The sequence below is a fragment of the Tamandua tetradactyla genome, chromosome 2, assembly GCF_023851605.1.
Source record: "Tamandua tetradactyla isolate mTamTet1 chromosome 2, mTamTet1.pri, whole genome shotgun sequence".
Classification (NCBI taxonomy): domain Eukaryota; kingdom Metazoa; phylum Chordata; class Mammalia; order Pilosa; family Myrmecophagidae; genus Tamandua; species Tamandua tetradactyla.
The window spans coordinates 178,706,763-178,718,748 of record NC_135328.1 but is presented as its reverse complement, the minus strand read 5'-3'; the positions used below and the strand labels follow the sequence as shown (position 1 = coordinate 178,718,748).

The window sequence follows — 11,986 nt, the reverse complement described above, 5'->3', positions numbered from 1 at the left end:
AAAAAACCCTCTATAGCTGCCAAAAGGAGGGAAAAAAAAGAAAGAAAGAAAGTAAAACAAAAATGGTCTCTGCCTTCTGGCAGAAAAAAAGAGCAAAGAGAAGAGAAAGCAAAGCATCTTGGGCACCCACCCAGTTCTGGAGTTGTTGTAGACAAGAGTAGCAGTGTGCTGAACTTGGGTAACTCCAGTTAAAACCTAAACTCAGGAAGGTCTTTCCCTGGGAAACCCTTACCTTTTCTGTCTTTTCCAGCAGCCTCCTTTTCTTGATGCCAGTGGTTGCTGATGGGTTTGTGCAAGGTGAGGGCAAAGGAGAGGCTTTTCCTCTTCTGCATTGTCAGGGGTTCCAAGGACTCAGTGGGGAAGTAGGAGGGCTCTGGGACAGTTTAATCAACCCCTTCTCACTCCACAGCCCACCCTCATTCTAAACCTCCTAACTCCATCCCTTTTCTGTGGTGAAGGAGCAGCTTTCTGGCCTCTTGGTCCATTCAGACACTAATGGCCAAAATTTGGGCTATTTCAGATCTCAAGGGTCAGCTGTCTTGGACTTTCTGAAAAAGGGACAAAACCTGAGAATGAGAAGGGGCTTTAAAAGTCTTTCCCATTTTGCAGATGGGAAATTCAGGAACAGAGGAAAGGCAGTGAGCTGGCTTAAGCCAAACAACATTATGGAGACCAGGCCAGGACTCTGTTCCCAGCGTCATCCAGGCCCTACAAAATTCATTTGAGTTTGAAAGGAAAACCAACTACCTGGTCCTTCTTGGGTATCATCGCACCTTGTTATCCCCCCCTTCTTTCCCAGTCCTGGTAGTTTCAACAACTTCTGCAGAGCCATTTTAATTACTGAAAACTTTCAAGAACCTTGTCCTGACCAGTAGGAGGAATGTGGAGCTCTAGAGCTTCCAAGAAGGCTGTGTGGGGGTGGAGATCCCCCAGGGTAGGAATGTTCATCTAAGTGTATCAGGAGCTCAATTGGAACAACAATAAGATCAGGCCAGACTACTCAAGTGAACTTGAGCACCTTGAGATTTTTGAAGTAATGCTGAAACCAGTCTTTTAAATCATTCCTTATAATTACTGCCACCCACAGTGAGGACATCAAGAGAAACCTTTTCTTTGATAATTCTAGGCAGTGAAATCTCACCCCAGGAGCCACTTTTATCTTCTACCAAACACCTGCAGGTTGTAAAAGTAGTGTAGGGAGGGGCAAGAGAAGAGTGTATATGTATGTTTGGGAGGGGGTGTGTGAAGGAAAGGTGGATAGGATTCAAGAAAATCCTAGGCTGTGAATAGGAAATCTCATCCTCAACTATCTGAAGCAGGAGAGTATGTGTAATTAGGATATAAAGGAGTACAGCTGGTGAAGAGTCAGAAAGAACATTTAAATTGTATATAGGTTCCTAGCTTTTCTTTATTGAGGTTGTACAGACCATGTACAGTGGGTCTCAGAACATGTCTCTCCTTCACTGTTCTTGCCTTTACTAACACTTGCAGGGACAGACTTGTTGGTTAGGCAGGGGCTGTCTCTTGCTTGCTTTAAGAGTCTCCAAGAGACAATAGTTGAGCTGGAGAAAGTGGCTAGAGACTGAGTGGGAGTAAACTGTAAGGGGAGGAAGTAGTGTCAAAGACTAGGGGTTTGGAATCTATGTGGCAGGTATAGGAGCAAAGAGTAGGAAGTCCTGGGTTCAGAGGCCAGGTTGCCCAAATCCATCAGATGCATGGGCAGCAGCACCTGCAGCTGGGTCTATGCATCTTAGAAAGTCTGATTTGTGTCAGGGACTGAAGTACTCCCAGATTCTTCCAGGTGGGGGATGCTTTATGGGCCAGGATGGGCCAGCTAGTCAGAGGGTAGCCCTCCCAGGAGCTTTACCATTGAGTAGCTGCTGCCTTTGCTTAATAACCTCCAGACAGAAAGGGTAGGTTACTGTGCCCCAGCCTATTTCACACACTTGCTCTAGATGTTTTTTGTCACATGACTCATGAACACACACTGTGTATTCCTGGAGCCCACCTAATGCAGAGGTTGGGACGGCTCCACAAGTCTCCAGCATGCCTTTGGAAACCCATCTTTATTGGGAAATAAATACAGAGTCAAACAGGTGGGCCAACCAACATCTGCAGTTTTGGGGGCCAAGAGGAAGGAGTCTGACTTCCTTAAAACTCAGATCTCCATGAGCTGGTCATTCCCCACGATCACTTCGTTCACTCTTTTGGCTACAAAAGAAAAGGAAAAGGTTTTCTGAGAACTGGCAGCAAAAGATGTCAGTTTAAACCCAAGTGCTTCTAAAACATGTTCACAAACATTTATTTTCTCCTACTGTGATTCTGCTCATGGGAAAACAACTTGTCAAAGGGGTTAAGGGAGAGGGAACAGTTTCCCACACAGAAGGATGGAACTGACTCTCTATTTATCCACCCATCACATAGGGTTTGTTGTGAGGATTCAGTGAGTTAAATGACTGAGTGCTCAGTAAATAGTAATAATTATTGTTTTTGTAAAGTTCAAACCCATAAGGCCTTCCTTGACCTGGCTCTTGCCTACCTCTCCCATGTCGTCTCTCACTATTCCTCAATTTACACCATGCCATACTGTTTCATACTTCCAGAACTCAGCACATGCTGTTCCCTCTGGTTGGAATGACTTTCCCCTATTTCCCCCACTATACTCTTTCTTACCCTAAAGGCCCTAATCAAGCACCTTTACTATGTGATGCCTTCCCTTCTAAATACCCATTTCTTGCCTTATGAAGCCACTGTATCTCATACATAGTTCTATCCTTATATCATATCATTCTCCACTACTTACAATAAGCACCCTGAGGGCAGTGATGGTGTATTTATGATTATACCTCCAGTATCTAGCATAGCTACTGGCACATGAAAGATTTAAGAGGTTTTGGGTAATGAAAAGGATGGTGTATGACCATATAGGTAGAGAGTTAAAACTGAGAGGAGGTAAAGGTTGGTAGAGAAGTTCAGAGTTATCGTGAAGCTGAAGGGTTAGATAGTTCATTATTTTTGGACAATGTTTAAGTATCCAAGATGTTGGGAAAAACTGAGGGGTGGGGGAGGAAGACTGTGAACTAGGGGCTAAAGCCCTCAACAAATTTAGGGGAGTACCCTGGAACCTAGTCAATAATGAAGTGAAAGGTGAGAAGAGGTTTTCAAGAAAAAAGAGGCATAGAAAGGATATAGTGAACTAGTGGTCTGAAAGAGGCAAGGGGGAAATAGGGATATGCAGCCTGCCTCCTGCCTGCATATATGGGCAGATGTAGGGTATAGGAGAGAGTTTTTCCAGTTTTCTATTGGCTCAGACTGAAAAATCTGACCAACTGGTTGAAAACTGATTTTTTCTGGGCTAGCATCCCATGGCCTAAAAAGGTCTAACATCTCTCTTGCTATAGTTGAGGGCTTGGGTGTGACCCTGATTGGTAAGATGGAAATTTTCAGACTCAGAAGGGCTTGGTGCAGCAAAATGAAGAATCTTGAATAAAGAGACCAAGATATGTAGACTGATATTTGGGTGTGTTCATACTGCCCATAGCCAAGAGCTTCCTTCTCTTCTTCTGACAGTAGGAAAGGGGTATCTGAGTGAAGTTTTGGAGACCTGGAAGATTCAGATATAGCTCCTGTTCTGTCTACCTCTCTGTTTTTTTTTTCTTGTTTGTAGCTTATATTCTAGATTTTCTAAATGATTTGTAGTTTCTGACATACCAGATTCCTTTTGGCTGCAGGTGCCTGCTCACACGTTTCCCTTTGCTTTGAGAGTTTCTTCCCCTTTGTAATTATGTTCAACAGCCAAAATTTTAGACTTAATACCTTCAAGACGCTGTTCTTAATCCTTGTGCCAGAAACTGAACAATCTCTCTTTTATTAATTAACCTTGACAATTTTGTACAATTGTACCTGTGATACTTTACTGAATGTATTTCTTTACTCATCTATCTCTCTGTAAAGACTGTGAGTAACTGGACTGCAAGCAGTGAGTCTTATTCATCTTCTTTTTATTTTTTAATTTTTTTTACATGGGCAGGCACCAGGAACTGAACCCAGGAACTGGGTCCTCTGGCATGGCAGGCAAGCATTCTTGCCTGCTGAGCCACTGTGGCCCGCCCTTATTCATCTTTATACCCCTAGCCTAGCAGTGCCTAGAACACAGTAGGCACTAATTAAGTATTTGTTCAATTTTGTGTGTTTTGGGGGTTATATGTGAGTATGGATATAGGAAAATAGAACATAACTGACAAATCTGGTGCACTACAGCAAAGTTGTTTAGGGATCCAGAGCAGATATCTTCAGGTCTATTTCTGTTTAACATTCTTTAGTAGCAAGAGAAACCTAGGTATGGTCCTTTCAAAAAGTTTGCTGTTTTAGCACATTACTGGACAGAGGCAATATCATCTGAGAGGAAAAGGATAGGAAAGCGAGGAAGAAAAGGTGACAGTGCAAGAAAGGAAAGAGATTCTGAATCAGAAAGACTTAGATTCTAATTTGACTTTGAGCAAATTATTGTTTGATTTTGAGCAAATTCTTTCATGTCTTCATAAAATTGTTGTGGGGATTCAAAGATATAATTGCTGTAAATAGCCCACCATAGTGCTTTTATAACTATTAAGCAGTTATTATTGCATATCACTGTTCTCCAGAAGTTTCAGAATAGAGCTGGGGCTAGGCTGGGTATTCCTGCCCTAGGAGGTACTCCTTTTAAATACTTTATAGCCATCTGTTTCCTTCAGGGAAAACAGTGGGAAGGAGACCCACTATATACAGGATGTGTTCAGGGTGCTAAATTCCTCTGGGCTTGGGCTGTGGTCCTGGAGTAGGAGGACTTGTTAACAAGGCTCTGCCCCTGAGGTAAGTCTGATGCAGAAAGAGTCAAAGATATACTTCTTTGGATAGTTTACCAGGATACCTTCAATAGCTCCTCTTTATCCCATATCCCTTTATAGTTCTCTGTCAGGCCTCATCACCTCATACCTAGACTCTACTATCTGTTTTTCCTTCACCCAATCTTTTTCTAGTTTGCAGAGATGCTGGACTCTTCTGAAGACAGACGTAATTCCAAATGACACTCCCGATAGACCTCAGTGCTCTACACCAGAGTGGGGAATGAAGTACCTGACTGGGAAAGAAAACCCTTTCTATCAGGCTCCAAATAACCAACTGAGCCTTCTCTTCCCTGTCCTCCCAGATTTTCTTTCCTCTGGTCTGCTCTTGGCCTGAGGGTGAGAGAATGCCTGTTCAGGAGAATTCAGGGAAGAGAGACAACTGGCATGCTGTAAACAGATGTATTTTCATGGAGATTCAGTAAGATTGTTGGAATCTTCAGGGGAACAAGCAGAACTAGTTCTGCTTGGCGAGGATTTGAAGTGGGCTCCAGTGGAAAAGTTCTGGGCTGATATTAGGCTGGAAAAGATTGCAAAGGGGAGAGTACAATAGAGGATGGTAAATTGGGGAAAAAAATGGGATAGAAGGGAATAAAGAAGTCACAATGAAAAGCTGCATTGTTGGGAAGTAGGGCTTGACCTATGTACCTAACAGGTCTACTTTCAAGATCAAACATGTTATCACTGTGCTCACAGGAAAGAGACCAAGGTTCTTATCATGGAGAAGACCACTGACAGTGGAAATAGACTCAGATGAAGTGTCCAATTGGTTTATCCGGTTCTGACTTTGTCAGCAGTGGCCGTTCTACTGTTTGAGTAGGCTAAGCTTGGTAGCTAGGATTTTTGCCAGGTAATTACAGAGAGTGCTGAGGTAAGGTGGGGTGGCGTAGGGTAAGAAGAGCCAGAGTTGTTAGAAAATGGCTTATTATATTAGTAGAACTCGAAAAGGGCAAAGAGGGCCTACATATTGGGTCAAGAGAGTAACATTTTGGGGGTAGAAGACTGCTATGAATGTGGTGACTCTGTGGTATGCAAATTGATGGAATTTGGAGAGGGGACAGCATTACTTCTGAGGATGAATGTTTTTCCTGAAATCACACTATGTGAGCGAGACAACCTGGGGACTTTGCCATCTACTAAACTCTTTGCTGGTGAGGACCTGAGTTACTGATGTTTGTCTGGATCATTCTTAGTAACAGGCCTTGAATGCTGCACTGATGCTAGGGGTCTGCTTTCTCCACATGGCTCAGGTTCAAAGAAAAGAAGTGGAGACTGGCTGGGGAATGTCTTTGGCAGAAAGTTACTGACTAGTGGCTGGACGCATTGGTCCCACCAGCACAGAGGACTGGAAGCAGAAAATGTCAAGGCTGTCCAGTTAGGGGCCAAATGGCCACCTTTTCTTCAGGACGATCATTTAAGGAGTATCCTGCTAAGAAGTGGGTACATAGTATGAGTTAATGCCCAGGAGATGCTGATGCCCCTGACATTCTAGGAGCATGAATAGCTAGCTGTGTTCTCTGATAGGAGATGCCATGCCTCAAACCCTCAACATTTGGCATTGTTGTCATTCATGCATTCTGTGCACAAAATGAAAAAGTGTCCTTGCAAAGTAAAAGGAAGGAGCACCAATACGGTTGGAAAGTGGGAGGAGAAGAAGCAAAAATAGTTACAACATATAAGAAAGGAGGAGCCCTTTAATGCGGTGGCAAATGGAGAGTTCATTCATTTGATTATGCCTGTGGATTCTGAAACCTTTTTAAAACAACAAAAGGGAAGCAACTCCTTGCTCCAGGAAGGGCTGAAAGAAGAAGAAAGTATTTGGTGTGTGTGTGTGTGTGTGCACCCCTACTTTTTTGCTAAGCAAGAGATAATTTATAAAGACAAAGAGGTAGGAAAGAGGTAGAAGAATCACTCTATGGGGTCACAAATCCTACCCAGAAGAGAACAAAGATGACAGAGAAATGCAGTGTGGAGGCAACGGTGAGCAGGATAAAGAAGCAGCTTCACAGACATCTGAGCAGCTGCTTTGATACCCTGGGGACCCTTTCCAAGGTCCACCACGGAGAAAGAGTAAAGGTGGTGGTGGTGGTAGGTTCTGAATCCTAATTTAAAGTAACTAACAACAGAATCCAGTGCTCAAAAAACAAGCCTGGGGAGCCTGGGAAGGAGGGGTCAAAAAAAAGAAAGGGGTATCACTGATCAAATTCTGCTGGGCAAGCCAGAAGTGTATTTTTCTTTGGTCTTTTTGGAGCTGGTATGGAAATAATTCAGACTGAAGACCTGGTTCTGTCACCCACTAGCTATGTACCTTGGGTAAGTTTCAATTTCTCAAAGTTTCAGTTTCCACTTTGCTAAATGAGGTCAATAATGAAGCCCTATCTTAGAGGGCTTTTGTGAAAATACATAAGAGTGCATGTGAGAACATTTTTAAGTCAAGAGCATTTTAAGAATGCAATGCCATGTTTCCTATGATGGAGTTTAAACTGGTGCTTGAGCCCTCTCACCAAGGTTCATAATCCCAGCTTGTGTGTAATTACCACAAAAAGTACCAAGTGCTGGAGCACTGCTGCTGATCAACACTCCCGCCAAATGATTTTCTGGTGAGACACTGGGCAGAATGTGTCTGTTACTAATTAAACTAAAAATGGTAGATAAAAACAGCAGCTTTTTTTACAGCTAGAGGGCATGGGCATGTGGACCCAGGCTTGACATATGAGATGCAGCTATCTAGATCTCAGACTAGGAACCAGTAATACAAAGAAGAGTGCACCAGAGAGAATCCACTCAGGTTTGAAGGTGATTAGAGTAGCAGTGCAAGCTGTGACATCCAGTGTTTGATAAGAATGGTAGAAGTGTTTTCATCAGATTGGTTTGAGGTATGATCTTGGCTGCAGTGTGTTTTCTAAGATTGATTCTGTAGCCTTATGGGGCTTCTGTGAGCTACTGGTATCTTTTCAATGAAATCCTTATCAGTGTAAATCAGTCAGAGTTAATTTCAGATAAAAAACCCAAAACAAAACAACCATACCTGATAAACTAGGTAACTGACACCCAGGAAAAGTCTCTTAGAAATGACAATTCTCATATTTGGAGGAAGAAAGTGCTTAAAAGGTAAAAAGAAAGGTAGTCAGGAGGAGAGTTGCATTGAGTCTCAAATGGAGAAGTAAGGTTAAAGGATTATAGCCAGTAAAGCTACCTTTCCTAAATTCACTTATTGGTGTTGCATGAGGTTCTTCTGTGAGTAAAAAGTTTAGAAAACAGCAAGGAGAGATACATGGTAAATGCAACCATCTAACAGATGCCTTTCCTGGAACCTTAATCGTCTGTCCTGAAATCCCCTTAAGAATGCTTTATGGATCTGTGAGTTGGAATCTGTTGTGTACCTCAGAAAAGCCATGTCCTTTAATCCTCATTTAATACTGGTGAGTGGGAGCTATTTGATTGTTCCCATGGAGATGTGACCCACCCAATTGTGGGTGGTAACTTTTGATTAGATGGTTTCCTTGGAGAAGTGTCTCCACCCATTCAAGGTGAGGTTTGCTTACTGGAGCCCTTTAAGAGGGAACCATTTTGGAAAAAGTTTTAGAGCCCATGCAGCCAGAAACCTTTGGAGATGAAGAAGGAAAATGCTCCCAGGGGAGCTTCATGAGCCAAGAAGCTTGGAGAAAAAGCTAGCTTGTGTCACCATGTTTGCCATGTGCCTTTCTAGTTAGAGAGAAACCCTAAACATCATTGGCCTTCCTGAACCAAGGTATCTTTCCCTGGATGCCTTAGATTAGATATTTCTATAGTCTTGCTTTAATTTGGACATTTTCACAGCCTTAGAACATGTAAACTTGCACTTAATAAATTCTCCTTCTTAAAAGTCATCCAGTTTCTGCTATATAGCATTCTGGCAGCTTACAAACTGGAACAGTACCCAAAACTAATTAATTAATTATTTCTTTTCTTTTTTTTCTCCCTGAGTATCTGCTCCAAACCAGGACCTCTTCTAAGAGCTAGGGATACAAAAAGAAATAAGAAAATCTTTGGCTTTGAGGATTTTAGTCTAGTAGGGAAGGTAGATACCATAATAAAATATGTGGACAAAACCTAAGAGACCTGTGGGACACCATCAAGTTTACCAATATACATATTATGGGAGTACAAGAAAGAGAAGAAAGAGAAAGGGACTGAGAACTAGTCAAAGAAATAATGCAGAATGAAAGACATAAATATACACATCCAAGAAGTCCAATGAACCCCAAACAGAATAAACTCAAAGAGACCTACTTTGGTTTGTTAAATATTGCTGGAATATAATATGCCAGAAATGGAACAATTTTTAAAAAGGAAATTTGTAAGTTATAAGTTTACAGTTCTAAGGCCATAAAAATGTTCAAACTAAGGCATTAGTTTGCTTTTCTTCTTTGCCTCAAGAAAGGCCAAAGCTTGTCACATGGGAAGATACATGGTTGGTGTCTGCTGGTTCTTGTTCCCTGTTACATTGCTTCCAGCTTCTGGTGGCAGTGATTTTCTCTATAAGTGTCTATGGACCTTTGCTTAGCTCCTCTGGGACACAGCTGTGGGTTCTGGCTTACTTAGCATCTCATAGGAAGGCCCATGGTGATGCTTGCTGGGCTCTGTACCTCCAAATGTCCATGTCTAGGTTTCTGCTCTCTCTGTCATTACTTCAAGCATCTCCAAACGTCTGTCTTTGTTGGCTCTGAAGCAACTGTTCTCCAAGCATCTAAATTGCCTCCAAAATGTTCCCCCTCTTAAAGGGCTCCACTAAACTAATCAAGACCCACCTTGAATGGGTGGAGATACATAACCACCTAATCAAAAGGCCACCCCCAAAGCTGGGCGCATCACATTTCCATGGAAATAATCTAATCAGAAGGCCACATCCACAACTGAGTGGGTCAATCTCCATGGACACAATCTAATCAAAGGTTTCCACCCTACAATATTGAATCAGGATTAAAAGACATGGCTTTTCTGGGGTACACAGCACTTTCAAACCGCACAAAGACTCATACCAGACACATAATCAAACTGTCAGATGTCAAAGACAAAGAGAAAATCCTGAAAGCTGCAAGAAATAAGTAATGAGTCACGTACAAGGGAGCTGTAATAAAATTAAACACTGATTTCTCAACAGAAATCATGAAGGCAAGAAGACAGGGGACAAAATATTTAAGGTGCTGAAAGAAAATAATTGCCAACGGTTTTAGTTTCCTTGGCTACTCGAGACAATGGGTCAGATTAAATAATGGGACCTTATTTTTTCAAAGTTTTGAAGCTAAAAGAAAGTCCAAATCAAGTTGTCATCAAAGAGATGCTTTCTTCCCAAAGACTGTGGTGTTCTGGGGCTGCCACTGGCAACCCTGTTCCTTAGCGTGTCACATGGAAAGATACACGGTGGTGTCCTGATTTCTCCTTTCTCTTTCGGATTTCATTGATGTTCAGCTTCTGGCTGTTCTCTTTGTGGCTTTCTGTCTTTCTGTCTGAATTTCATTCTGCTTATAAAGGACTCCAGTAATTAAGACCTATCCTGATTGAGGTGGGCCACATGTTAAGTAAAGTAACCTCATCAAAAGAGCCTTCTCACACTGGTTTCACACCCACAAGAATGGATTAAGTTTAAGAATATGTTTTACTGGGGTACATATAGCTCCAAACCACTACACCAACCAAGAATTTTATATCCTGTGAAGACTGTCTTTCAAAAATGAAAGACATAGGGCGGGCCGCGGTGGCTCAGCGGGCAAGAGTGCTTGCCTGCTATGCCGGAGGACCCCGGTTCGATTCCCGGCCCCAGCCCATGTAAAAAACAAACAAACAAACAAAATATAATAAAACAAGAAAATGTTTAAAGATGTTTCCCTTTCTTCCTCCCTTCCTTCTCTCTGTCTTTCCTTCCCTTCCTCCCGCTCTTTAAAAAAAAAAAAAAAAAAAAAAAATGAAAGACATAAAGATGTTCCGAGATATACAAAAACTGAGGGAGCTTGTCACTACTAGACCTGTCTTATGAGTAATACTAAAGGGAGTTCTTCAGATTGAAAGCAGTATAAAGAAATAAAGATTTCTGACAATGGTAAATACATGGGTAATTATAAATGCTAGTAATACTGTATTATATTTTTGAAATGTAACTCTACTTTTTATTTCTTACATCATCTAAAATGCAAATGTATCAAAGGTAATAATAAATTTACAGTTGGTCACACAATGTATAAAGATATAATTCATGAAAAGAACACCATTAAGGTAAGGGGATGGAGGGGCATATGAGTATAATTTATGTATGCTATTGAAGTTAAGTTGGTATGGAATCAAACTACATTGTCATAGATTCAGGATGTTAAATTTAAACCCCATGGTAATCATGAGAAAATATGTGAAAACAAACACAGAAGGAAATGAGAAAGGCCTCAAAATGGTTCACTATAAAAGATGAAATAAATACATAAGTAGGCAGAAATGAAAGAATTGAGGGAAAAAAGGTATAAGAGTTCAAAAACCAAAGAGCAAAATGGCAGAAGAAACTCCTGCATTATATCACTTACTTTAAATGTAAACAGATTAAACTCTCTAGTCAAAAGGTAGAAGGGATAAAAAAAATTATCGAACTACATGCTGTCTACAAGAGACTCACCTTAAATTCAAAGACACAAGTGGTTTAAAACGAAAGGATAGAAAAAGAATATTCTAAAAGAGCACTGGGGTGGCTAAACTGTCAGATAAAATAGACTTAAGGTCAAAAAGGGATCAAGAAGAACTCTATACACTAATAAAAGGTTTAATTCCACAAGAAGACATACATTTAGAAATTGCTATATCCAGTAACAATTAGATATAATTAGTAATTAGTATCTATAACAATTATATATAACTACTGTTATGTATAACAAGAAGATATAACAATTAGAAATACATATGTACCTAATAGCAGAATCCTAAAATATATAAGGCAAATACTGACTGATTTGAAGGGGGAAATAGATGATTTTACATTAACAGTAGAGGATGTCAATATACCACTTTCAATAATGGATAGAACATCTAGACAAAAGACCAAAGGAAACAGAAGATTTGAATAATACAATAAGCCAACTAGA

At 41.1% G+C, this 11,986-nt stretch overlaps 1 protein-coding gene across 1 annotated transcript in view; it reads right to left on the bottom strand.

Moving 5' to 3' along the window:
* Window positions 1-2,047: 2,047 nt before the first annotated feature.
* EIF2B3 (eukaryotic translation initiation factor 2B subunit gamma) overlaps window positions 2,048-11,986 on the bottom strand; it is a 210,471-nt gene continuing 200,532 nt past the window's right edge. The window contains exon 12 of the mRNA XM_077149870.1: window positions 2,048-2,211. Coding sequence (XP_077005985.1) covers window positions 2,159-2,211 — 53 coding nt within the window. The 3' untranslated portion in view covers window positions 2,048-2,158. The remainder of the gene's footprint in view (window positions 2,212-11,986) is intronic.